Raw genomic sequence first — 27,224 nt, 5'->3', positions numbered from 1 at the left:
GACTCACCAATACATAGGATTAGGGTAGGCCAGAATGAAGACTACATACTATTATAAGCATATGGCATGAATTCCTTATATTCCACAAACATAAGTGTGTGCGTGTATGTAAAATATATAAAACAAAACTCATGTGTTTGCAAATTTGCTCCAACAGCTCAAAAACCTCAAAAGAAAAAAAACCCAGAAAAAAACAGGGGGGAAATCCATAGGTGCAACATAAAAAAATCCATCAATGGGAAGGATTTTTCCCTATGTCATATTTTAAAATTTCATAGTTGGCAGTACCATTTCAGGGATGCTTTGACAATGAGAAGAATATGGCAGTAGAGAGGCTCATATACATTTAGCTACTATGGCCTTCCTTGTTTTTCTTCATTTGCCAGAAAAGTGACATTGATTTTGGTCAATCAGAGTTAGGGCACATTTGAGAGGGAAAAGGCTTAGGCAGCTTGCTGGTTATGCAGGGAGTCCATTAGGGACTTTAGTTGTTTTGAAGATAAGTAGGATTTGGGTGCTGTTCTTGTCAAAAACAGTTAAAGTCAGGATCAGACAAACAAGAAACTTGTTTTGTAACTGTTATAAGTTCTCAGACATCTGTTCTCCAATAATTTTGTTACTGTAATACTGAGAGGCCTGAAGAAAACTAAAATGAAGAAATAAACAAGCCCTGCATACCACTGCAATAAACATATTCCTTAGGCGTTTTCATCAAGCCTGCTGTGTGGTTCCTTCAAACCTGTAATTTCTAGTGAATTCTAGATGGCACCCTGAATCCAAGCATTGCCCTCATTGTGGACTAGAAAACTAAGCAGTCCCAAAAGCCTCTATTATAAAAATCCCCATATGCACCCTCTGCCATTTTCATACAAATTATAGTTTGGTGGATTCAAATAATTGTTCCTGTTTTTAATTCATTCCAATACTATTTATCTTACATAAAAATAAGTCAATTTTTCATGTCATTTTAGAAATATCAAGAAACACATAAACATCCTTCTGCATTTTAGAAGACTGGATCAGAACCAGATTTAGAGATAAGTAAAGTAAACTACAGTTTATGGCCAAAGAAGAAAAAGAAATTAAATCAGCCCAATCTATTCCTGTGATTGTCTTCAGTTTCTTTTGTGTAAGAATGTCAAAATTTGGGCCTGGAATGGGTCCAATAGCTATCCTGGCTGTCATAGGAAGACTTTATTAATTTAAAATATTTATAACTTGCCTTTCCCTTGAAAGGGCTAAGATGGCACACAACAAATTCATTAAAAACTCAGTCACCATAACGCTTGACATGTAACATATATAAAGTAATAGAACAAAGTTGGGAATCCAGTAGCACCTTTAAGACCAACAAGGTGCTACTGGACTCCAACTTTGTTCTGTTGCTTCAGACCAACACAGCTCCCAATTGGATCTATATATATAAAATAACATACTCAACTCCTTTAGATTAGTTATTAAAGATCAGATAGATCTTTTTTCTAAAAACCCAAAATAAGAGTAGCCGCCTGGCCAACTCGGGCAGGCCACTCACAGACACACAAGTACACACATGAATTTTACTTATACTGAATCAGAGCACTGATGATAAAGATCAATATTGTCTATTCCTACTTGGAAATGTTTCTTCGGGGTCAGGCTGAAGTCTTTCACATCACCTGTCACCTGATCCCAGAGATGCCAGGAATGGGAACTTCTGAAGACAAAGCTTATTCTCTGTCAATGAGCCATGGCCCCTAGTCTGTAGAAAAGCCCAAGCTAAAGAAGTGTAAATGTTTCTATGAGGGACACAGTAAACAGAAACTGCTAAGAGAAATTTAAGTGGCAGGTAGATTAACACAGACTGAGTCCTCTCTTCAACAGAGCAAGTCTTCATTCAGCAGAAGATTATCCATTTAGCTAAATGAACTCTGTATCCAGCCCACCAAATGTAATACCATGGCTTGGATCCAGGAGGCTTTTTTATCCAACGTCACCCATTTCCTCTCCTTCCTACAACCCTCATACCTACATGGTTTTCACCCCTGCAGGTTCCATCATTTTCTACATAGCCTTTTGGGGGACCCCATCTTCTCTTATTCACTAGTAGGAAAACTGGCTGGATTTAGCCCTGTATTTTCATACCTGGTTTAGCCTGAACCAATACAGCTTCAGAAACATCAGATGCCTTGCCAATACCAGCATCGTTCACAGGACGAACTCGAAATACATAGGTTTCCCCTTCCTGTAACTCAGTAACCTTGAAGGAGATACACAATGAATTAATTCTAACAAATTAATAAATTCTAAACAATAAACATATTACATAAAATGTATTTCTACCTTCAAATAACGGTGTGATGTTGGTTTCTCATTGAACATGATCCATTCTTCACCTTCTTCAAGCTTGTAGTCCACAAAATATCCACTAACAGGACTGCTGCCAACGTAAATAGGAGCTTTCCAAAGAATCACAAGGGATGTGTTCCTAACCTCACAAAATGTAAGGTCATAGGGAGGACCTAAAGTATATGGATCGATAGATGACAGCAATTTAGTCAAACAGATATTTCTCAGAAACCTTACATTTTCTCATCATTCTTCAGTAGTAGCAGATTTCCCCTTCTAATTTTTTACCATCTCCTTCCTACACAATTTTATTTCATACTGGCTGAATACCAGTGAATTTACCAGATGGTCACCTATCAATGTTTTGCTGCACATCTTCACAATTCAGTAATCTGAAGTCAATCTGAAATCTTGAGGAGGACAAGACTGGTGAAGTTTTCCTCATAATTTGATAGCGCAGTGCTGATTAAAAGTTTACAAAGTAGTTAGGTGCACACTGGAGGGAAAGTTGCCATTTGACACATGTATATACTTGGGTTTTTTTCCCCTTGGGCAAGAATTATTGTTTGGTATTAAAGTGTAATATGCAGGTGTAAGATAGATATCTAAATAGAACCTAATGGTTTCATTCTGGTATAGCAAATATTTTACTAGGAGCATTCATGAATGCAAATACCATTTATATAAGAGAAGGTAGACATGAATGATTACTTATAAAGTAGTTTTATGCCATTATTCTGATGTACCAAGTTGTACAATGAGTCTGGAATCAACTCTTTTATTGATTGTGAATGGTTTTATTTCCAGCTATATTGATTTTGCTGTTTCTATATCAGTAGTACACATGGAATGGAAGTTAGGAGTCTCCATTAAAGTTCTCCAAAGAATAAGTACACTTCAATTTTTATCTCAGAGGAATTTATATCTATTTGCTTATGTTTTGTGGCACAGTACTTTTCAAGTTAACAGAGCAAACAATGCTGTAGCAGAGAAACAAACTGAAAGAATGCTTGAACAATAGTTTTCATGATTCCAGCTACAAACAGATAACTTTTCCATGTCTTTCCATCCTGTAAATCTGAAGTTTTACTCTATAGTTAAATTTCTATATAGCTATATTTCTATATTGAAATAGTCCCAGTAAAACTCCTTACCACAGTATTAAAATATCCACATATTCATTTTTGTAACCAAGTAACCATTGTCTATTTGTTCATATTTCATCCAAGAAGTAAATATCCAGTGCCATCCTAAGCAATGTTACACCATTCTAAATCCATTGAAATAAAAGATTTTAGAAAGGTGTAAAACCTGCTTAGGCTGGCACTGATCATTGTTATTCCATAGTATTCACATATCCTTATACAAGAATGACCATAGCAGGTTTCAGCCGACCTTCAAATTTAATTTAATGTAATGCTATCTTATTTTTAAAAGTGAACAACAGAACAGCAGATATATAAATCTAGCATTTTCTGTAATTCAACTATAACAGTCTGGATGAAATTTAGAATATGTAGCAGCAGTATGATACAGTACATACAGAGCTTTTTTTGTAGCAGGAACCCCTTGCATATTAGGCTACACCGCCCCCCCCCCCCAATGTAGCCAATCCTCCAAGAGCTTACAGGGCTCTTCTTGCAGGGCCTACTGTAAGCTCTTGGGGGATTGGCTACATCAGTTGTGTGTGGCCTAATATGCAAAGGAATTCCTACTACAAAAAAAGCCCTGGATATATACAAAAGATGGCATGTTTGACAAACATAAAGAAGGATTGTGAAATGGAAGTTAGAGAAAAGCCTCCAAGAACTAAGTAACAATTCCCTTGATATCAGAATAAGAACCACCGCATCCTTTATAAATGAATCAAAAACCAAAGCCTTGCTGATAAAAAAAACCACATCACTAAAACATAACAAGCAAGCAAGCAAACAAAATGCATTACTCAGAAAGTGTTGTTTTCCTTGGTTTGTAACTAACCCAAAATTTAGCAATCTTTTAAATCCAAATGTCAGCATAGGACTACCTACTTTGTAGGACCAAGTAGGAGTTGTATTAATTTGCTACTCCTAACACAAGGAGAAGCTACATCAAACAGACCCTCGCAAGTGAAGGATAGTAATCTCTTAAACAAACAATAAATAAGCACCATAGAGGTGATATTCAGTTATCGACCCATCAGGACTCTTCTGACAAAACTTCCAGAGTGGGCAACCATATGGAATTAGATACATGGAGAACAAGAAAACACGTGATTACTGTATGATGCCCACCCCAGTAAACTGATCATGCAAACTGTGGTTAAAAATCTAATGTGTTAATTATTGCCAGTGCATGACAAATGTTAAACTCTAATTCACTTTTTAAAAAACCTGCTTTAATGTTATGAATAGCCAAATGACTTACCCGGCTCTGGCATTGTCCAAGCTTCACATTTGAAATGATCACTGGGATCAGATGCCTGTCCTATGCCAGCTATATTTGCAGCAGCGATTTTGAATTCATAATATGAATTTTCTGTCAAATCCTCTACCTTTGCAGAACAGTTGACATTAAAAAAATTAATGCAGATAATATTCCTGTGTCTTTTCAAATAGTAGTAAAATATTCAATTCATATATTTATTCATATTTAACTTCACTGCCATTTGAAGATTAATGTGCAAGGGAAAAGGTCTTGCTCTAACTGCTTTTATAAAAATTGGGACAAAGTTTCATAAGGGTTGGCCTATTGCAATTTTTAAAAGGAAAAGAAAAGGTAACTTGGGATCAGTGATCCCTCTAAGCTGAGTTAGTGTGAGCTAGCTCACAGTTTTTTAGCCTCCCAGCTCACACATTTTTGTCTTAGCTCAGGAAAAATGGCCCCAAAACAAACTAATTTATGCAGTAGCTCACAACTTTAATGCCAGTAGCTCACAAAGTAGAATTGGTGCTCACAAGACTTCACGTCTTAGAGGAAGTATTGCTTGGGATATTCAACTAAGTAGGTTTTGAGGTGTGAGCTTTTGTGAAAAACAGTATAGAGATGTCCACACAAGTTCATCTTAGAATAAATTCATCATCACATTCATTGTTGTTTTGTATGCATATGTGTACATACACACAGATGGAGTTGTACCAAGAGTCCCAGTTAGTTATGAACCATGAAAGGAAATGTATGAACAGGAGGGGCAAAGGTTTTCTTGAAGGAAGGGGCATGCAAGCAGCATGCCACCTGTGTTACCCTCTCCCTGACTCAGCCTTGTGGGGCAGAATCACAGCTGGGGATGGAAACAGGGCAAGTCATCTGGAGGGAGTAGCATTATGTTCAAAAGTGGAGAGAAAACCCAGGCCAAGGAGGAGACTGAGCACAAGACTGCCATATGAAGGGTTTTGTACAGAGAGAGAAAACACAAGAGGGAAGCCCTGTTTGGCAAGGGATCCATGTATGATGGGAAGAAGGATCACCAGTGACTCAGCCACCTTCCCCCACAAAATCTGAGACCTTGGGAATCCTAATCTTTGGACTGGAATGGACATCCTGGAGCCTGAGCAACACCAAGTAGAGTATCTAGATTCCTAGGAGCAGATACATTCTTCTTTTGGAAGAGTGGAGAATCAAACCTGGTTCTCCAAATTAAAGTCTGCCACTCTTAACCACTGCACCACACTGGCTCTCTTTACTTCTCCTTCAGCAAGTATTTCAGACCTGACTGGGTGCAATCACCTAAACAGTAAAATAAAAACAAAATTAAATCTAAATATTAAAATTGAAAAAACCCCAATACTGACCGTGTAAATTCTCACTTTAGTAAGAGAAGAGTTGACTTCATGCCAATTGTGGTGATGAGCCTCCCGTTTGTCTATATAATAACCCAGAATATTTGATCCCCCACTGTATCTTGGAAGTTTCCAGCCAATAGTCATTGATTGACCATCACAGTTGAGAAGTGTGATTCCATAAGGATATGATGGACAAGCTTTAAAAAGTTAAGCAGACAGAACATTAGACTTATGTCCAGAAATACAATAGTCTAAATAAAGAATGCCAAGTTTCTTCTCTTAATTGGGAACCAACCTAGACATCACAAAAGGAGAACTATGAAAGGCCTCCCTCCCATTTTCTTTCTTTTTCTTTAAAGCAGACTGAGGGAAGGGCAAAAAAAAAATCAATGCTTCAGCATGGAAGGATTTAACTATTTTCACCATCTCAAATGAAATCCCCCTCCCCAAATGCCATCTACATGCCAGGGAAATGTAGAGGAACATGGGGTGGAAAAAGAGAGAGAGATTTTTTTTCCTTTCCTCCTCCATAATATGAAAACTCTGGGACCCCCAAAGAAGGTGATGGGCAACAGATTCAGGACAGACAAAAAAAAAGTACTTCTTTACTCAGTGAGTAAAATTGTGGGATTCACTGCCAATAAACAGACGGAGATGGCCTCTGGTACAGATGATTTTAAAAGAAGATTAGACAGCCATGAAGGATAAATCCATCAGTGGATACTAGCTATAACTAAAGGTAACCTCTGCATCCAGAGGCAGTGAAACTCTGAGTACCAGTGCCAAGAGGAGGAAACCTTGGTCTCTATGTTCTGCTAGTAGGCCTTGCAGGACACCTGTGTAGAACAGAATTTGGACTAGATGGCCCACTGTGCTGATCAAGCAGGCAAACATTTTCAAACAGATTCCCCTCCCCCCCCCATTTGGTGAACAACTTCTAAGCTCTAAAATGGGCACATGTGCTTGGTAAATGGGTTGTAGATTTTTTGTTGATGAGAAATCTCCAGATTTTCCATTAATTTCTTTAAAGTTTCACCTGGAAATGTGGCAGTTCCATTAAGTGATGAAGGCAGCTGGCTAGGGCTCTGGTTAGCAAACTGTTTTATTTCAAAGCTTAAGCCTTACAAAAAGTCACTTACTGAGGGCTGCTTGTACAGTTATAGGCTCAGACTCCTGAGAATTTTCACTCATTCCCACCGCATTTGCTGCTTTTACACGGAAGATGTATTTCTCTCCTGTTTCTAAGCCATGAACAGCAAACCTAAAAGAAACAGGAAGCGGATTTTTCACTTTCAATTTATGTGCTTGGGTTATGTTACATAGAGAGAATTCCAGTCCTACATATAAATCAAAAGTGGATACCACTCCAGTAATTTCAGCAAGTGACAGAAAGACAACAGAATCTAAGGCCCAGACTATGAGGACATGGCACCATGTCTATGGTTCTTTATCTATAGAACGGCCATTAGGAATATCTTTCTGGGTGCCTTTATCACCAGGAGATCATGTATGGATGGCATGACAAAGTCAGCTAATCCAATTAAAGAGAACATCATGACAAAAGGAAAGCATGGACTTTTCCATAGGAACAGGCCATCCTGCTTAAAGCACATGGTAAATTGCTGATTAGACTGAATAACTGCCACCAAACAACTTCAGAGAATTCTGAATGAAGAAGATGGGATCCATTCCAATCTGGTTTCAGGTCTAGTTATGGAATTAAAATGGCCTTGGTTAACCTAATGGCCTTGGTTAACCTAACAGCACCTCTGTTAATTCTTCTGAATTTCTTGGTGGCTTTTGATATACCATTGATATTGGTAACTTTCTGGACTACATTTCGGGATTGAACTGGGAGGCATGTTCTGTGTGTTTTTGGTCCTATCTGAAAGGTAGGTTTCAGAGTGTGGGGCTGTGGTGCTCCACCCTTTGACATCTAGCCTACAGGGTCTTGCAAGGTTTTAGAGATTTGAGCTGAGCTGCTACCAATACATGGATGACACTCAGCTGTGTTTTGAGCTTCCAGAGAATCCCAGGGAGGCTGTAGAAACTACAAACTGGTGCATGGAGGCAATTTTTGAATGGATGTGGGTTCCCAACCTGAAACTTATTCTTGACAAAATGGAGATGTTACCGGGAGGTGTGGAGGTTCAAACTATGGATTGGGATGCCTGCTGTTCTGGATGGGGTTGTACTCTTCCTAAAGAGAATCAGCTTAGTGTAGTGGTTAAGAGCAGTGGACTCGTAACTACTTGAGAACCAGGTTTGATTTTCCATTACTCTGCTTGAAGTCAGCTGGGTGACCTTGGTTCAATCACAGTTCTGCAGAACACCTTCAGCCCCACCTCCCCCACAAGTGTCTATTTTAAGAAGAGGAAGATGATTGTAAGCTGCTCTGAGATGCCTTCAGGTAGTGAAGAGTGAGGTATGAAACCCATTCTTCTTCTTCTAAAGGAGCAGGTTTGTAGGTTGGGGGTGCTATTCGACCAGAGCCTTCTGTTGAATAAAAATGTGACTGTGGTGGCTGGAGGTGCCTTTCACCTGTATTGACTGGTGAGCTGGCTATAACTTTTCCTGAGCAGCAAAAACTTTGTCACTGTGGTGCATGCCCTGGTAACATACAGATTGCTACAATGTGTTCTACATGGGATTGGCCTTGAAGACTGTGTGGAAGCTATAGTTGTACAGAATGCTACAGCCAGAATGTTCACTGGAGTGGGTCACAGGGACTACATCACTCCAGTCTTGTTCTAACTACACTGGCTCACATATTTGCTTCCAGACCCAATTTAAGGTCCTGTTATTGGCCTTTAAAGCTCTATATAACTTGTAGCCAGAATACATTAAAGATCACATTCTACCATATGAACTTACCCATCCACTCCACTCATCTTTAGAGATGCTGCTTCAGTTGTCCCTACCATCTGAGGATAGAAGGGTGGCAGTTCAAGAAAGGGCCTTCTTGATCATGGTGCCAAAACTTTGAAACTCCCTCTCCCAGGAGATTTGTTTATCTCCCTCTATCATTGTCTTCTGCCAGAGGGTGAAGACTTTTGTGTTTTGTTTGGAATAGCCTTCCTTATTTGGGTTCTTATGTGTGTTTGTGGGTCCATATGTTTTTATTGAATTATTTGTTTTTATATGCACTTTATTTTAAAACTATTTTCATTTGAAATGAAATGTTTCAATGGGCGTTTTCGCACTGACCTTCAAGTGGTGCGACCACCCTCCTCACGCCGGCGGATCTGCAGGGATTTCGCACCAGAAGCGCCGGCGCACCCAAAAGAGCCGGCGACTTCCGTCGTGAAACCAGCTCAAACGGAAACCGCCAAGAAGCAGGAAAACGTTTGAGCTGGTTTCGCGACGGAAGTCGCCGCCTCTTTTGGGTGCGCCGGCGCTTCTGGTGCGAAATCCCTGCAGATCCGCCGGCGTGAGGAGGGTGGTCGCACCACTTGAAGGTGAGTGCGAAAACGCCCAATGTTTGCCTTCTGGAGACTATTTGGGCAGAAAAGTGGCACTGAAATGTTTTTACTAAGAATGAGAATAAATTGTGCCCATATTCTGAAAGACAGTGAAGATACTCAACAAATGAACATTAGTAAGGGTGAACTCAGCGTTAGAGCTGGGCATGAACCAGGAAAATGACATTCAGTTTGTGGTTTGTGGAATACCCAGTCTATCTTTTGTTTTTTATATTTGTTGTAACAGAGTATTGTAGCACAATCAATTCATTACCATACTGTATCTTATTGAACTTTTTACCCCAGTTGTACATGTGATTACTGCTAATTTCAACTGATTTAATAAAGCTCTTTTTATTTTTTTTAAAAAAGAACTATCACTGACTTTTAGCCACCAAATGAACTGGTTTGATTTGTGAGGTCTGTGGTGTGGTAGAACGGCCCTCCACCCAATGTGCTAGAGACACCAAATTCACAGGGGATCTCTGACTCACTCTTCTCTACCTGCCCTCCAAGTTTGGTGAGGACTGGATTTATGGGGTCCAAGTTTCCCCTCTCTCCAAAGAAGATGCCCCAGGAACAGGATCGGATCTACATTTTTTTGAGGGGAGGGAATTAAAAAATGGCACCCCCTTATGGGCCATTCTATCTTAGTCCCATAGAATACAATGGACTCCATACCAAATTTGGCACCCCCCTCTGCCCCCCCCCCCTTAGATCTGGCCCTGCCCAAGAAAGGGCTTTTGGAGAAAATGACAGGTGAAGGTTCAGGAATGTATAGAACAGGTCTTGCTAGAGACATCAAACTCACAGTGGACTTCCCCTAGATGCTCCTCTATGTGCCCTCCAAGTTCTACCCCCTGCCACAAACTTGAGTTCACAAACCACGAATCAGCAAAAATTCATCACAAACTAATTTCTGAGCCAGTTCATGCCCATCCCTACTCAGCATTCTGTGCCAGCAGTAGCCTCTAAAAGGTACAAATGAGTACATCAAGTTGTCCATTAATTCATCTAGCCTAGTATTATGTACTCTGACAGCAGAAGTCCAAAGTTTCAGGCAGGGATCCTTCCCATCGCTGACACAATCGAATAAAAAATTCCACAAATTGAACCTGGGACCTTCTGTATGGAAGCTTATGGCATCTTCTTCATGGAGCCCTCTGAGATCCAATATGTAATTGCCACAATAGTGTAGGAGTGAGATCCAGTCCTGTACAACTCCAGTAATGTCTGGATGGAGGAAACATATAAGTAGACCAACTAATATTGCTCCTTCCATAGCAGCATTTTCCTCCCTAGGTATTAGGTAACACCTATAAAGAATGAATCCAAGGTATTCTCCCTTTCTGTATTGTCGTGTCATTTAGATATTAGATTTAGATGTGAAATGGGACCATATGTGTTTCTGAAGCTATACTGAAGACAAAAAAACCACTGGATTTTGTTTGGGGAAGGGGGGAGGAATGTAGAAAATGAAACAAAATATATAAAGATTTTTCTGTACCTGGTATACTTGATAGGCTTATGATTACAGGGTTCCCAGCGATTTGATCCCACCACAGAACAATCAATATAATAGCCAAACAGATCTTCTTCATGTTTTGGCTTATCCCACTGTACTATAACAGAAGTCCTTGTATTTCTTGTTGCTACAATGCGTCCCGGAGCAGATGGAACAACTATGCCATAGAAAGAAGCATTTACTTCATTTGGAGCAAGTTATGTAACATATATAACCTACAACCACTTGCTTCCCAATTCTAAAATAACTTGTACCAGTAAACAAGTTCTTAGAACAGGATATCCCAACTGTGGAATCAGCACAATGTTAATACTGCTCAGTAGGGCTGTCAATTCGGATAAAGCTTTACCAAATTTTTACCGAATAGAGCCATTTTGGTAAATATTCGGAAATAGATATTCCGGATAGGCATCTGAGCCTATTTTTGAATTCCAAAAACCTGATTTCCGAATATTTACGGTACTATTCAGAAATATTCGGTAAAGCTATTCCTTCCCTTTAAAACAATAGGGAAAGGCAATAGGCAGTCTGTGATTGCCTTTCCTGCCTTTGCCTGGCCTTTTTCCGCCTCTGGATGGGGGGAGGGGGGAAGGAGGCCTCTGACCAATCAGAGGCATGCATTTCTGTAAAGTGCAACTTTGTGGCTTTGCAGGATCCTGCAGGGCTATTTCTGCATGGGTAAGGGAGAAACTGCAATTCTCCAATGGAATTGCATGTTTTCCCCCTCAAGCCAAACAGAGAACAGAACAATTTATTTTCAAACTGTTCTGTTCTGTTCATGGGCAGAGAGAGGGTATTTATTTACCATCTCTTGCCCCCTGGACTCCATTGCTGTTCCTGTTGCCATAGAGAGACTGTGAGCTGGTGCTGAGCCTCTGCTGCTTTGGCAAAGAGCTCCACTGCTCTGCTCTCTGTGGCCTGGTGTGGTGATCCTGATCCTGAATCCTGGACCTGGATTTCAGCATCTGGGTGAGATCCTTCCTTTTTTTTTCTTTATTGTGGGGAAGGGGACTTGGGAATTTTTAAAAGTAGGTTTCTGTTTCTATCTTTTAGAAAATCTTCTGTTTTCCTTGGGTAGGTGTCTGGGTGGTTTTGTGTTGAGGGGACGAGTTGCTGAGGGGGAAGGGAGTGGCTTTGGCCTGGCCTGGCTGGGATTGTTTGCTTTAATCACTTTTGCCTAGTTTGTTAAAATAATTTCTGCTTTGCTCTGTTGTTGTTTTGGGCCTCTGTTTGTTTGCTTTGGAACAGGCCATTTTTCTGTGGCCTGAGTGTCTGTCCTGTGCTCTGTTGCTTGCTAGCCAGTAGCCTGGTCCGATCAGTCCCTTGGCTTTTATTTCTCCTGTGGCCTCAGTGCCAACTTAGCCAACCTAGTCTGGTTGGCATGCTGGTTTGGGCTTGTGGGAAGGCTCGGGGGAGAGGGGAGGGCTGGTGACCCTTCTTGGTCTCTGCTGTGCTCTGTTGCTTGCTAGCCAGTAGCCTGGTCTGGTCAGTCCCTTGGCTTTTATTTCTCCTGTGGCCTCAGTGCCAACTTAGCCTACATGGTCTGGTTGGCGTGCTAGTTTGGGCTTGTGGGTAGGTTGCGGGGGAGGGCTGGTGACCCTTCTTGGTCTCTCTGCCTTGTGCTCTGTTGTTTGCTAGCCAGTAGCCTGGTCTGGTGGTCCTTTGGCAAAGTCTACTTGTCTGTGGCCTGAGGTTTTGTTTGTTTGTTGTTTTTTTTGGGGGGGTGCTTGGTTTGCCTGGTGTTTTTTGGTCTTCTGGTCTGGTGCTCTTGCAGTTTTTGATTTTTTTGGCAGGGCATTTAAATAGGATCCATATCTGTTAGGCTGGTGTTAGGAGGGACTGCCTGATAGTTTTTTTTTCCCCCTTTCACTTAACTTAGTGTAGGGTTGCAGTTTGGTGATTTAATAGGAAGTGTCAGGAATCTAAAAAGAGCAAAGGTTTTACTGTAAAGGCAGCTAACCTAGGCAAGGGGGGGTTGTACTAAAAATAACTGCGTAGCAAAACTGTGCACTTTGCCTTCAGTGACTGACGGTCAGTGCCAGCCTATTTGATTTAGTCAGGGTTACACCAGATTTATTTTCATTTAGGGGACACCTGCATTTCTTGTTTAAACGGAAATCAGGTTTGTCCTAGTACATTCAGTTAGGGGAAGCTTTAAAGTTCCACTAAAAAGTTTATTTGTCCATCTCGAGGAAGCCTTTTAAAACATTCAGCCAGGTACAGTCAGGTTTCCCTAGTTTAAACTACCAGCTTAAACACAAAAAAGGAAATTTTTAGCAGAATAGATTAGGAACCTCTTTTAAAAAAGAAAATTTGGTGGGAGGAGGGTAATTAAAAAGGAGTCAGGTTCTAATTGGTAAGGTTGCATGGTGTAGCAGGTTGGGTGATCTAAACACCCCAAACACTATCAGTCTAGACAGAGCTTGGCCAAGGGGAAAGATGAGTGGCAGGAAGGGAACTAAGAGGGGCCCTGGGGGCAAAGCGAAGTAGAAGACCAGAGGGGTGAAGGGGAGGGGAAGGGGGAGGACCCCCACACCTGTGCGTGGGACTGCTCCAGAGGGACCTTTCACCACTCCACCCTTGGGGTTTAGTGGTGTGAGGAAGAGACCCCGCCTCTTCCCCGTGGCTGCCTCAGGGGTTGCCCCAGTAGAGGTGCCTGTAGCTGCTGGCACTGGGCAGGAGTCTGCTGCTCAGGAACTCGCTCCTCCAGCTGTTGTTGCTCAGCATCAGCAGTGGGAGGAAAGGGAGCAAGAGCAGTCGCCTTTGGGGCTGGGGCTGAGTGACAGTTTCTGTCTCTCAGCATCACCCCAAGGATGCAGAGGGTTATGGCAGAGCTGAAGAAGATGGTGCCCACTGACTAACCCACTTCTCTGGTTCCTCTGGACTCCAGCAGGCCTTCTGGGGATGGACAAGAGGAGATGCCACTGAAGGAGGTGGAGGAGGAAGAGATGGAGAGGCACCCCCAGGTGCCGCCCTCTCCACCCCCTCCTCCCCAAGGGCCATCTACTCCTATCACCCCAAGGCACAACGTGCCTTTCCTGAGCCCCTCGCAGGAGGCAGCTCCGGTGACCCCATCTTCCCGTAAGCGTGGGCACTCATTCTCCTCCAATGTCTGGAAGCACTTCCAGATCACGGAGGATCCCAGTTTGCACAGTGCCAGCTTTGTAGGGACTGCATCAGTCATGGGAGGGATCTTGCCCATCTCTTGACTGTGGGGATGTAGAACCACTTGATGAAGCACCATGCGGCAGTGCTTCTTCGAGGGGAGAGACAGGCTGCCAGTGGGGTGCCCAAGTTGGCCACACCACCCAGCACGGAGGTGGATCCTCCTGCTGTATCCACCTCCAGAGCTCTCCCAGGGAGTTCTGTGGTAAGGAGGCAGCGCCCGGCAACTGTGACCGAGATGCTTGGTGAGGGTGGCTTTAGCATACCAACAAGGGCAGTGAGGAAGTGCCTTAGTGCGGAGATCACTTGGTACATCCCGAGATGATAGCCAAGGGACGTCTGTTCTCCTTAGTGGATAGTAATGGCTTACAGGGGATGCTCCATAAACTTGCCACCTGGTACAAGGTTCCCTGCCGCACAACAATGAGCGGGAGCATTGTGCCAAAATTTTTCAGGGCAATGAAGTCTGTGGTGAGGGAGCATTTGTCCCATGCTGCCGGGGCAACTGTTCACTTCACCTCAGATTTGTGGACTCCCCACAATTCAAATGAAGGGTATCTGTCCCTGACTGCGCACTGGTGGCAAGCCAAGGAGGTGGGGGGGGTGAAAGCGACAAGCAGGGTCAGGGCCCCCAGGCCAGCTATCACAAGGCCTTGCTGCATACCAAGCCAATCGACATGCCACACATGCGGGACAACATCAGTGCCATCAACACTAGGCTGATAGAGGAATGGGTAGGCAGTGGGGTCACTGCGGGATTCATGGTGACAGATGGTGGCATGAACATGATCACAATGACCGAGCGTGTGGGCATTATACGCATTCCCTGCACAACCCACCTGATCCACAACGTGGTGATGGACACTGTGGGTCAGTCATCCCAAAGGGATGATGATTACATCGCGACGACTCACAAGTGTCGGCTTCTGCTCCAGAAATGCCGACACATGGTGAGTCACTTCTCCCACAGCAATACAGACGCTCATTTGCTGGAGGAGAAACGGGCACTGATCTGCTTGCCAGATCACCACCTGATGGGGGACGTAAGCACTTGCTGGAACTCCACCTGTGCCATGCTGCAGCGCTTGGTGGAGCTGAGAGCTGCCCTGGATGGCCAGATCGATGAGAGCAGGGTCACTTCAGAGGAGAGCCAGCTCAACGAGGAGGACTGGTTGACTGTGCCTCAGACTGTGGAGGTTCTTCAGCCTTTTAAGACCTTCATGGAGATGCTCTCATCTGACACGGCAAGCATCGCACTGGTCGTTCCCATGGTCCACATGGCCCAGGGGATACTGGCCCAGTTTCTGGTGTGATGTGAAGACTGTGCAGACTACCTTCCAGCAGTGCGCGCGCTCATGAGACGTCTTCAAAGCGGGCTTGAGCAACGTTTTGGGGCACTCATGAAGCAGAAGGTCTACATGCAGGCAGCCATGTGTGACCCATGCTGTAAGGGCAAGGTTGCTGAATGAGTCAGCAACCTCAAACATTGGTGAGACAAGCTCTCGCAAGAGGTTGAGCAGAGGCGGGCCAAGAAAGCAAGGTCAGCAGGAGCTGAGGAAGTGAGGGGTGAAAGCAGCTCCTCTGTTTTGCTGGCTGCTGCTCGACCCCCCCCCCTTCCCCTGCTAGGCGGCGTTTCCCACAAGGCTCCCACACCGAAGACTGCAGAGATGGCACTCTTTAGATGGTTTTCTGGCTGCTCCCGGAGCGCTGGGCCCATGAGAGCAGACACAGATGCTGCGCAGGTCAGAGTGTACCTTGAGGAGCCCTGCACGCCGCAATGGACATGAGTCCATTGGACTACTGGGTCTCGAAGGAGACGATCTGGCTGGACCTCTCTGCTGTGGCCCAGGCGTTCCTCTCGTGCCCACCGACGAGCGTTGAGAGCGAGTTTTTTCCATGCGGGCAGCACTGTCAGCCTGCATCGCGAGGCCTCAGTCCCGGCACAGTGGCAATGCTGGTCTTCTTGAAGGTCAACATGCCACTGTTCTGCTGCCCAGACATGGACTCTGAGGGTGTATGAAGTGAGCACCTGGTTGTGCCTGTATCCACTCTCAGTCTGATCAGAGAAGTCAGGGAAACGCTCCTTCCTAAAATAAAAGTAGAGAGAGCCCAGAAGGAGCCTCAGCCCAGAGCCCAGTAATTGGTCAATTGATTGGTGGGAAAATGGCCCAGCCCCAACATTTCTCCCATCATGCTGCCTGCCTGACACAGAAAGAATGCTGCATGAAGTCAGTGCAGAGCAGTAAAAGAAAATTTTCCCAATCCCGAAGTCATCATAGCCAATAGAATTTTTGAAAGGGCTAAGAAAAGCCAGCAGCTCCAGTCAGAGTGCCATAATGGTTAAATATATGGACTGTTATCTTTTTTTTAACTGGTGTGATTCCCCACTGCTCTGCTGGCAGAGCAGTTGCTGGAGTGGCCTTGTGTCAGCCATGGAGCTCTCAGAGGTTGTTTTTTTTTAAGGGTGCCTTCTGTGAGAGCTCTCTCAGGCCAAACCAAGGCATTTGCTGTGGGGGGAGGGCAGGAGAAGACAAAAGGGAGACTGTGCGACTTGTTGTGTAAGCCGCTTTGAGACTCAGAGTGAAGGGCAGGAGGGAAATCCAATGTCGTCTTTGTTTCTTGTCCTCTATTTCTTCTTTTCCTTCTGTTTCTTCTTCACTGGAGGTAAAAGACGGTGGGGGGGGGGGGGCTGTGATGAGGAGGTCAGTGACACCTTGGCTAAAGTTCCCCTAGTGGGACAGTTATGGCTGGTGTGTGTTGCTGCTGAGAGAGAAGGAATGGTTCCCTCCCTCTCACTCTCTGAGGCCCTCTCATATATTTCCTTCATTTGGGGTGCAACACTGGCTCGCTTCCTCGTGGTGCACTCTGGGTAACGCCGAAGAGTCTAGACCAGCCAACCATTCATCGCTCAAGGTAAGTCTAAATGCTTCATCTTGCTTTGTGTCAAATACAGATGTGGACTAGGTGCGGTACACTGCTCCTGTTGTTTGAGAGTTGTGTTCTTTGGGGCAGGGCTGGAGAACTGGCATCTGTAGATTATGTGTTCTATGGCAGGGAAGCTGGCATCTGGGTGAGAGACCCAGAACCAGGATGGTTGGTGTGCTTGGCCAGCTCTCCCTGCGTTGTTTGGGGCAGGGCTGGAGAGCTGGCATCTGGGTTTGCTGCAGCCCGGTCTGCAGAGCAGACCTTGACCAGATTGTGTTTTGTGTGGCACTGAGGTTGGCAACTGGGTTTATGTTGGTGCCAGGGTGCGTACAGAGTAGATAGATGAATATAGTGCATTGGGGTCCTATAGAAATTCTCTGATTTGAAGGTAGGTTTGGCTTTGGGTGTCCCAGGAATTGGACATGCACAGCAGTTTTGGGGGCTCTCGCCAAAAAACGCTGCTCCCAGAGCCACTTTTCCCATGATAATTACAGTGGGGGAAGTGGCTAATTGGTTTTTTCCCACCATTGGGAGCAGTGTACCTTTTGGGGTGTCCACAGATAGGTGCAGTCTTCTTGGGCCATGGGGGTTGCATGTGGGAGAGTCCCCTGCAGTTTTGGGGGCTTTGGGGAGCCCACAGACAGGGACCCCCTGGCCCAATCTTTTTGGGACTTGGGGGTTTTGTAGGGGAGAGTCCCCTGCAGGTCCCCTGCAAATTTGGGGGCTCTCCCTCAAACCCCCTCCCCTCCAGGCGACTTCTCTATTTTGCTATTGACCCTATTTTGCCATTGACTTCAATGGCTCATAGGGTATAATGGGAGCCGAATACCATATATATCCGAATATAGCGGTATATTCGGATATATACGAATACCCTATTCGGTAATATCCGGAATACCAAAAATTTTATTTCCAAATATTTCCGAATCCGGATATTACCGAATTTTTTTGTTGTTGTTGACAGTCCTACTGCTCAGTCAAAGCTGGACAGTTTTAAGCCCAACTGATTTGAATGGAAGGACCATGTGCTTATTACTTCCACTGAGATCTTAACAATGCTTCACTTCAACAGATTCTTCTTCCAATAAATCACATTGGGGTTCATATTGTGCCCTGTGGCATTAAAATGATTATTAAGGTTCTTCAGAAAGACACCAATAGAAATAGTGTGTTAAACAAGACTACTGATAAAAATTAATCACAATTCCAATCTGGTGCCTACTAACTTGCTGCCTTGATTCCAAACAGCTTTCGTACATTATCCTTTTTCAAGTTCCCCTCCTCTCACTGTTTTCTTTCACCCTCTCATACCCCTTCCTTTTCTGCTTTTCCTTGTCACTTTCACATTCTTTCCTTCCATTTTTTCTGTTGAGTCCTTGACTCTTATCCCATGCCACTCGTGGGCATTCGATGAAATTGCTGAGCAGACAGGTTAAAACGGATAAAAGGAAGTACTTCTTCACCCAAAGGGTGATTAACATGTGGAATTCACTGCCACAGGAGGTGGTGGCGGCCGCAAGTATAGCCACCTTCAAGAGGGGTTTAGATAAAAATATGGAGCACAGGTCCATCAGTGGCTATTAGCCACAGTGTGTGTGTATATATAAAAATTTTTGCCACTGTGTGACACAGAGTGTTGGAGTGGATGGGCCGTTGGCCTGATCCAACATGGCTTCTCTTATGTTCTTAGTGATGATGGTGATGAAATTGGGGGGAAGGAGAGGCAGGGAGCTTTAGCTCATTCCAAGAAGACGGAGTAGTAGGCAGAGCTTAAATGGCATCAGGTGCCCTGTGCTTGCAGTTTGACTCATATTGTCTTTGTAGCAAATTTGTTATAGTTTGAGACTATTTTGCCACAACAACTCTAAAAAGGAAGGGGGAGACAATCCACCCACCACAAGGAGTAAAAGAAAATGGAAGAGACAAAGATAGAGGAGGAGAAACAGGATTTACATTCTTACAGCCTTTACCAGGTTAATTTATTCTACTCTCCTAGCACCTTTCACACCCAAAATACCTTCATACACATGCCAGATAAAATCCTCTGTACACAGGATTATTTATTCCCCAGTAATGATCTCAAATAGATTCCACTAGCAGAGAATCTGCTCTTATAAAAATTTATAGATGGTAACTAAAGCCACAATTTGTTTCAATGGGATAAATATTAATAGGCTCAGGTGTTTACACTAATACCTGGATGTTTTATGGATTCCCTACAAAAGCTGAAATGTTCCATTTCCCACTCCTTGCCAATAGACTTTACATTTAATGGAAAAATTATTTTTTAAAAAAAGTATGAATGCAGGGAAGGTTCTTCATGGTATATTGTGGTGGTACTTACTTTTCTCTCTCAAAATTCTAAAAATTCCCATACACTCAACACATATTTTATAGCTCTGATCTAATAAGATTGTGAAACTTTCCAATACAGCTAAAAGGCAGAACTTCAATTTGAAAGCACCTGTTTTATTAGACTGGAATATTTTGAGACTGCCAGTTGCTAGGATCTACTAGGTTAATGGACCTGAAGGACTGCCTAGAAAACTTTTCAATAAATATATAAACCACTCTAGACTTTGATACAACCAACAATTACCCACAGTATTGACATATCATTTTGTACGTAGCCGAATATATTACAGTGTGACCTGAACGGAATATGCTGACAGAACAGCCTGCTTTAAGTGTTATCTGAATGTCTTTGACTTATTTTGCTCAGATTTATAACACTGCCTTACCAATGGCATCCTGTGCTTGAATAGGAGGTGTTATTTCAGAAGGATCACTAATCCCATGCTTGTTCGCTGACAAAACTCGGAACACATAGGACTTCCCTTGGACAAGATCAAACACTGCATAGCGAGGAGATCTCACTGCCACTTGGTCATTGACTCTCTGCCAGCTTCCACTGCCAACAATAGACTATTAAAATGAGAAACAGTATTACTATTTTGTGAGAGCTGCCAATAGAGTTCCTCTGTCTTGTGACAAGACTGCTAGCTATATGCTTGGTTATTGACATAATGTCAGATCACTAAGTTAAAGGCAACCTAAGATGATCTTTTAATTTCACCTGGCACTTGTTTGTTCATGTAAAAAGATGCTTCATAATGAAAATAGCAAATTTGATTATGTAACTAATAATCTAAAAGAGAGGATCTTCATCAATGGAGGTAATCAAGAAAAAGATGCACAATTATTTGTCAGGAATGCTTCAGCTTTGGATTTCCTTAACTGAGCAAGGTAAAGAACAAATGGTCTACAAGACTTTTTCCAAATCTAGGACTTTATGGCTTGACTTCTGCTTAAAATTTCCACAAACTGTAAGATTCCTGCCCATAGTGAATAACTTTCCCACCACCCCTTCCCACTGAACCCTCAAATGCCCCTAAAAATTCTGCTCCTTGGGAATGGGGGACCTCCAGGAATAGCTTGGGTGGGAGTCAGAAGTCTTCCTTGGGAGAGGAGAATCAGCTCTGTTTCTCTCTGCAGAGCCTCTAAATGGGATCAAAATCTAGGACTCAATTCTATGAATTATACAAGAGGACTTAAAAAAAGACATGAACCAGATACCCTTTTAGGCAGGCATTATTCACTGACAGTTTGGAAACTGTTTTGAGAAAACTGAGTATGAACCACATTCTGAGCACTGCTGTGTCTTGGGAAAGACTATCATTGCAGCTGACTGTCATTTTTGAGAATCAAGTAGCTTTGTATTCATTTGTCCTATTGCACCCAAAAACATCTTGCTCCATCCTGGCATAAAATTAACAGCAGGTTCCAGAGTTGGGCTAAGATTCAATGTATTTCCAGTAGATGACAAGTGAGCTTCATAAAAAAAAAAAAAAGAGCCTTGTTCATTACTCTTTTGGAAGCACACCCATCAATTGTTACTCATTCAGGTAAGCTCACTAAATGGTCCCGCTATTCCACTAGCCTTTTGTAACAGGAACACCAAAAAGCCACAGTTTCTTAGTGGTACCTACAACACAACCTCTGCCTTGTTGATCTCTCTATTGCCATGCCTCATTTTTCAATTCATATTAAGTAATGCAACAAAATACCCAGTTTCCCATGCTTTTCTATCCACCCTTTGCATAGCCTTGGGTTTGCTCATTTTATTGTTTTTCTTGCCTCTGCTGAGAATGATTTGAAACTAAATGGTATGTGGCCACAAAATGCCTTACAGCTGACTGCAACTACATGGCACAGTACCTTCTCAATGAAATATGATAATGGCTCTTTGCCACGGGGAACAGGTGGATCCCAGCTGAGTACAACATATGTTTTGCTGGTTTCTGAAGCATGTACATTGGTGGGAGGTCCTGGAATCTTAACTTCGCCTAGAGGAGTAATAGACTCAGTAAGTGTTAAATGCCAGATTAACCTCCCAGGTCAGAGTTTATGAAAGAGCTTGTCTTTCTGAACTCCCTCGTTGGAGTGCATTGCTTGGCTATTAAAGGGTTCTAATATCATCTCTGCAGTTTATTTAGAAGGCTGCCCCATTTCTATTTTGAGAAACTAACACAAGACAATTAAAGGGGGGGCACTGATTGTTTACAGTCAAAGCAAAATTTTCAACATGTGCAATCATCTCACAACAGGTTTTTTATTCCTTTGATCACACTGGTATCACTTTAATCTGCTCTACTAAGTGGCTTGATAAAGCCCTCACGCTTTATGCAAATAGAAGAAAGGTCTGATCAAAGACATGAGACCAAGAACTTCTGCTGCTGAAAAACAAGCAAGAATAAGAATGCTCATGAAAGATCACAGCAATTAACTATAAAAACAATACATGTAAAACACAGAAATAAAAGAAAACTCCCCTCTCCACTAACAATGACAATGAGAAAGGAGACATCACATTCTACTGAAATGAAAGGCTCTGGCAGAAGCAGATCTTCTCCACCTTCACTTTCCTCTAGAAATAACCTGTGCAGCCCCAAAGTTTAGGTTCATGGGACTCTCCTGCTGCTACAAGGAGAAGAAATTATGAAATTTCCCCTTGCCTCTTGCACGGACACAGCAAACCTTGGATCAGAACTCCAAGAGGAAGAGGTATTTTGCACTATTCCCCCTTCTTCCTGCAGCCTTCCACACTACTTGACAGGTTGTTCAGGAGGGTCCCATGACCCTCAGAAGAGGCTTATCAGTGAATGGGATTGCAGGTGAAGGGGAAGATCTTTTTCAATCTCCTTTCATTTGTGGATGGTAGATCCAGCTGCATTCACTTTATACCCTAGGAATGAAAGACTCCAATAGTCCTGATACCTTTGGTCTCAGATTACCACAAAGTAGCAATTCATAGAGTTGTATGAGAGTATGTGGATCTCAGGGTATGGCTACACCAGCTCAGCTGGCCTGATTTACTCCAGAAACAATTTAAGTGACTGGCAGGTTACATCTAATTCCATATCAAGCTAGTACTAGTCTTTTATATTACTGGATCATATGGAAGGGGGAGGCACAAGGAAAACAGATTCTGAAGACAACTTTGCATGCTCTGTAAAATTAATTACATCCTGATCCTTCTGGTACTTGCATGTCTTTTTAGTGCAAAACCTAGAGAGCTAATTTATATTTGGCAGACTTCATCTGGCCACAACACCTTTAAGAGGGTGACAACAAGGCATGTTTTTGCATAAAGAAAGCTGTAACTGGCTCATTCATTGCAGCCAATGGGTGAAGGAAACAGCATTACCATTTAAGGAAATGCCAGTTATCACTGGCAGGCCTTTTTGCCTGGCCATTACTCTGCCTTCCCACCCCAGAGAAAGACACATTGGCATCAATGAGTCACACACAGGCTGAGCAGGAAGTTCAGTAGTTCCCCTAGACTGAACATGGTGGGATGCCCTGAGCCTACTGCGGCGGGGAGGGCAGGATATAAATAAAATATTATTATTATGTGGGCTTATTTTTCTGAACTTAATTATGAATGGTTGTACATAGTAGCAGCAATATTCTTGTGGGTCACTGTTATTTAAGTAGGAGAGTATTAGCAAGCACCCTGAAGCATCTAATAATAAAGATAAAGGGAGCTCACCTTAACCAGCTGCTTATTGGCTGTTGCTATTTGGTAAGGAAGCTCTGTTGGTGCTGGTCAGCATCAACTGTCCCACAGCTGTTCTTCATAGTTGGGAAAGAGCATGTGGGGCTTGGCATCCCTTGGCATATGGCTGGGTGTCAATGAGCAAAAGCATGGCACAGCAGCATTATCTGAGCTTATTTTTTGAGACAAGGGAGGATTGCCCAACATGCAGGCAGCCTATATAGGCTGCCTGTAAGACAATGATCCATTCTAGAATGGTGGGATATATGGTAATAAACCTGATTAACAAATTCTGCAGAGCAGTCTTCTAGTCAACTTGGATTAGCGTCTCATGTATTAATTCAGAGCGCAGGGGGAAATTAGGCTATTGGAACACCAGCCTACTCTCACCAAAGACAAGTGCCTTTTTCCAGGGCCCTTTGCTTTTATTTAAGAAAATATTTAAATACATCCCTAAGTCATTGTGGCCACTGCCAAAGGTTTGCACTTCTATTGGGGCTGCTATTTTTTATTTGTTTAGAACATTTATTAGCCACCTTTCTTCCTTATAGAGTTTAGGGTGATTTACAACATAAACAAAACATATAAAATAAAGTACATTAAAAAATAAAAGCCCAAATTTATGTTGAGGAATTGGAGCAGGTCCCGCAGGTCCCGGATCTCCAGGGGGAGGTCATTCCACCAGGCAGAGGCTAGGGCTGAAATTTTAAATTGTTTTTATTTAAGAAAATATTTAAATACATTCCTCAGTCATTATGGCCACTGCCAAAGGTCTGCACTTCTATTGGGGCTGCTATTTTTTATTTGTTTAAAACATTTATTAGCCACCTTTCTTCCTTACAGAGCTCAAGGTGATTTACAACATAAACAAAACATATAAAATAAAGTACATTAAAAAAATAAAAGCCCAAATTTAAAATTTCAGCCCTGGCCTCTGCCTGGTAGAATGACCTCCCCCTGGAGATCCGGGACCTGCTCCAATTCCGCAGGGCCTGTAAAACATTCAAAAGCACAGTAAATCAAGATTCCCATTCCTTTCTCCCAAACCCCTCATCCCCAAGATCTTAGTTACATATGTAGAGCATGTTTAATTTTGCATTGTAAGAAAACAAAAGTAGGGAGCCCTTATGGAAAGAAAATGCACTGAGAAGAGTAGAGGACAGAATAGAACACAGCATGGGGAACAGCAGCAGAGGAGCACAAATAGAGACATATGGAGATAAAATCATGGACACAAAGACATACCTTCAAGGTCATCTTGATAGATAACGATTTGCTTGCCTCCATCTAAATGAATAGCTGAGAAACCAAGCCAAAAATTAATTCTTTGTATTTGAGATTACTGTATTTATTGTATTTTTTCACTATGTATATAGTCTGACTTTCTCACTGATAACCAGGTTGATGCAATCAGCAGGAAGAGTAATCTAATAATCAGTGTGCTAGGATTTACAGAAAACTGAAACAAACACAGGCTGTTAACTATTGATGAAGATTCATCCTCTATGAATATTATATTTAAATAAAAGGAATGATCAATCTTATGTATCTATCCTGTATCATTATAAAATATTGTAAGAGATTATCTACAATGGGAATATCATTCAGTGTCATATGAACATGGAGGAAATCCATCAAAATTGATAGTTACTTAAGAATAAATGGAAGTAATCCTTTAAACACCACATTAGTTGCATATGGAATCTGCAGTGAAGGTACACCGTGAAAAAGAATTAGACAATTTCATGAATGATAGATCTACTATTCACTGTTTGGTAAAGATGTCTGGGAAATCCAGTCTAACCAGATGTCACATTCTAAATAGGGGTCCCACTCCCTCAGACTGCTCATTCAAGCAAGCCCATTCCAAGGGGTATCTCGTGAGCAATCCAACCAAGTCAGATACTTGATCATGGCACTTACATGAGATGTATCATGTAAGCAGTTTACACCTGTTGCAAGATGAAGGGGTTTAATTAGTGGACCATGAAGGACATTCTGACTTCCCTTATGGACTAAAGGTTTAATTGTACAGTGGACTAATTCAAAATGGAGTTCAAATGATGTATATATGTTTGGTATACCAGACAATTTTTAAATAACACCACCTACAAACAAATCATCTATAGTGGCCATCACCTGGAATAGCACTGATTGAACCCGAGGTAAACAAAAGTCACTTCTAGATGTCCGGGCAAGTGTTAGACACCTCATCATACAAATGGTGTAAGGACCATTCACAGACAAATTGGAAATAAACTGTCCATAATACACAGTTGATAGAAGAGCTTCTGAGGCTCATTAGGTACAATATCAAATAGGAGGGTAGGAGAGGCACCTGATAGCAAACTATTCTGCTGCATGCATTGAGGTCTATCTTTGAAAAGTATATCATAATGCTGTATATCATAATTTGTATAACATAAAAGTATATCATAATTTGAAAATAAACATACAGGGTGTAGCAGATGGGCAGTTTGGGGCAGTTGGGAGGTATCCTGAATTCAGCCAGCTCAAAAAGAGCCGTCCCATAGCCTCCACACACTCCCCAGCGAAGCGCCTGCATCCTGCCTGCCAGGCGGCTGGGCGCCTCCGGACATGGAAGCACCTCTGAAGCCGGACTGCTCTTATTTCCCCCAACAAGTTAAGTGCTCATGCGCTCAAGCGCTCCCAACAGTTTTTAAGGGGGAAGGAAGGCAGAAGCAGCTTAGGATGGCTTGGTGCTTTCACACAGTCAAGTTGCCTTGCATCCACCCTGCCGCTTTCAGACGCCAACTGGGCGACTGGCTGTTGGCTCAAAAATTTGCTACCACTTCAGAAGTGATAGCTTTTTGAGCTGGCCTGCAGAGGCTGAATGATGGGGTGAGTATAGGACAGGGACAGGCGGCAGATATTTGTGTGCGGAAGGATTTTTGGGGTTGATTTCAGAACTGTCTCTGAGTCAGCCCATAGTGCCGGTCTGTAATCAGCCACAGTGACCCTTCAAAATGACTAATTTGATGGCAAACTTCAGTTCCAACAGCAAACCAAATATATTGTGTGAACAGGGTTTTCTTTCAATAGACTTGGCATTGGATGGTGTGATGGCTTGAAAGTCATGGAGTAAAAGGACAGGTCCTCTTGTGGATCAAAAACTGGCTGAGTAATAGGAAGCAGAGAGTGAGTATAAATGGGCAGTCTTCGCAGTGGAGGACAGTAAGCAGTGGGGTGCTGCAGGGCTCGGTACTGGGTCCCATGCTCTTTAACTTGTTCATAAATGACTTAGAGTTGGAAGTCAGCAGTGAAGTGGCCAAGTTTGCGGATGACACTAAATTGTTCAGGGTGGTGAGAACCAGAGAGGATTGTGAGGAACTCCAAAGGGATCTGTTGAGGCTGGGTGAGTGGGCGTCAACGTGGCAGATGCGGTTCAATGTGGCCAAGTGCAAAGTAATGCACATTGGGGGCAAGAATCCCAGCTACAAATACAAGTTGATGGGTTGTGAATTGGCAGAGACTGACCAGGAGAGAGATCTTGGGGTCGTGGTAGATAATTCACTGAAAATGTCAGGACAGTGTGCATTTGCAATAAAAAAGGCCAACGCCATGCTGGGAATTATTAGGAAGGGAATTGAAAACAAATCAGCCAGTATCATAATGCCCCTGTATAAATCGATGGTGCGGTCTCATTTGGAGTACTGTGTGCAGTTCTGGTTGCCGCACCTCAAAAAGGATATTATAGCATTGGAGAAAGTTCAGAAAAGGGCAACTAGAATGATTAAAGGGCTGAAACACCTTCCCTATGAAGAAAGGTTGAAACGCTTAGGGCTCTTTAGCTTGGAGAAACGTCGACTGAGGGGTGACATGATAGAGGTTTACAAGATAATGCATGGGATGGAGAAAGTAGAGAAAGAAGTACTTTTCTCCCTTTCTCACAATACAAGAACTCGTGAGCATTCGACGAAATTGCTGAGCAGACAGGTTAAAACGGATAAAAGGAAGTACTTCTTCACCCAAAGGGTGAT

The 27,224-nt window shown here is 42.9% G+C and overlaps 1 protein-coding gene across 2 annotated transcripts in view; it reads right to left on the bottom strand.

The window, feature by feature from the left end:
- Positions 1–27,224, bottom strand: part of MYOM2 (myomesin 2) — a 137,333-nt gene that overhangs the window by 52,062 nt on the left and 58,047 nt on the right. For both annotated transcript variants that reach the window (XM_060234923.1, XM_060234932.1), the window contains exons 13-21: positions 24,469–24,522; positions 21,384–21,511; positions 19,907–20,090; positions 11,058–11,232; positions 7,229–7,350; positions 6,099–6,286; positions 4,735–4,861; positions 2,323–2,501; positions 2,125–2,239 (exon numbers count right to left, since the gene is read on the bottom strand). In XM_060234923.1, coding sequence (XP_060090906.1) covers positions 2,125–2,239; positions 2,323–2,501; positions 4,735–4,861; positions 6,099–6,286; positions 7,229–7,350; positions 11,058–11,232; positions 19,907–20,090; positions 21,384–21,511; positions 24,469–24,522 — 1,272 coding nt within the window. The remainder of the gene's footprint in view (positions 1–2,124; positions 2,240–2,322; positions 2,502–4,734; positions 4,862–6,098; positions 6,287–7,228; positions 7,351–11,057; positions 11,233–19,906; positions 20,091–21,383; positions 21,512–24,468; positions 24,523–27,224) is intronic.

This window comes from Heteronotia binoei, chromosome 1 (genome assembly GCF_032191835.1).
Source record: "Heteronotia binoei isolate CCM8104 ecotype False Entrance Well chromosome 1, APGP_CSIRO_Hbin_v1, whole genome shotgun sequence".
Taxonomy (NCBI): Eukaryota; Metazoa; Chordata; class Lepidosauria; order Squamata; family Gekkonidae; genus Heteronotia; species Heteronotia binoei.
This window is presented reverse-complemented; position numbering and strand designations above follow the sequence as displayed.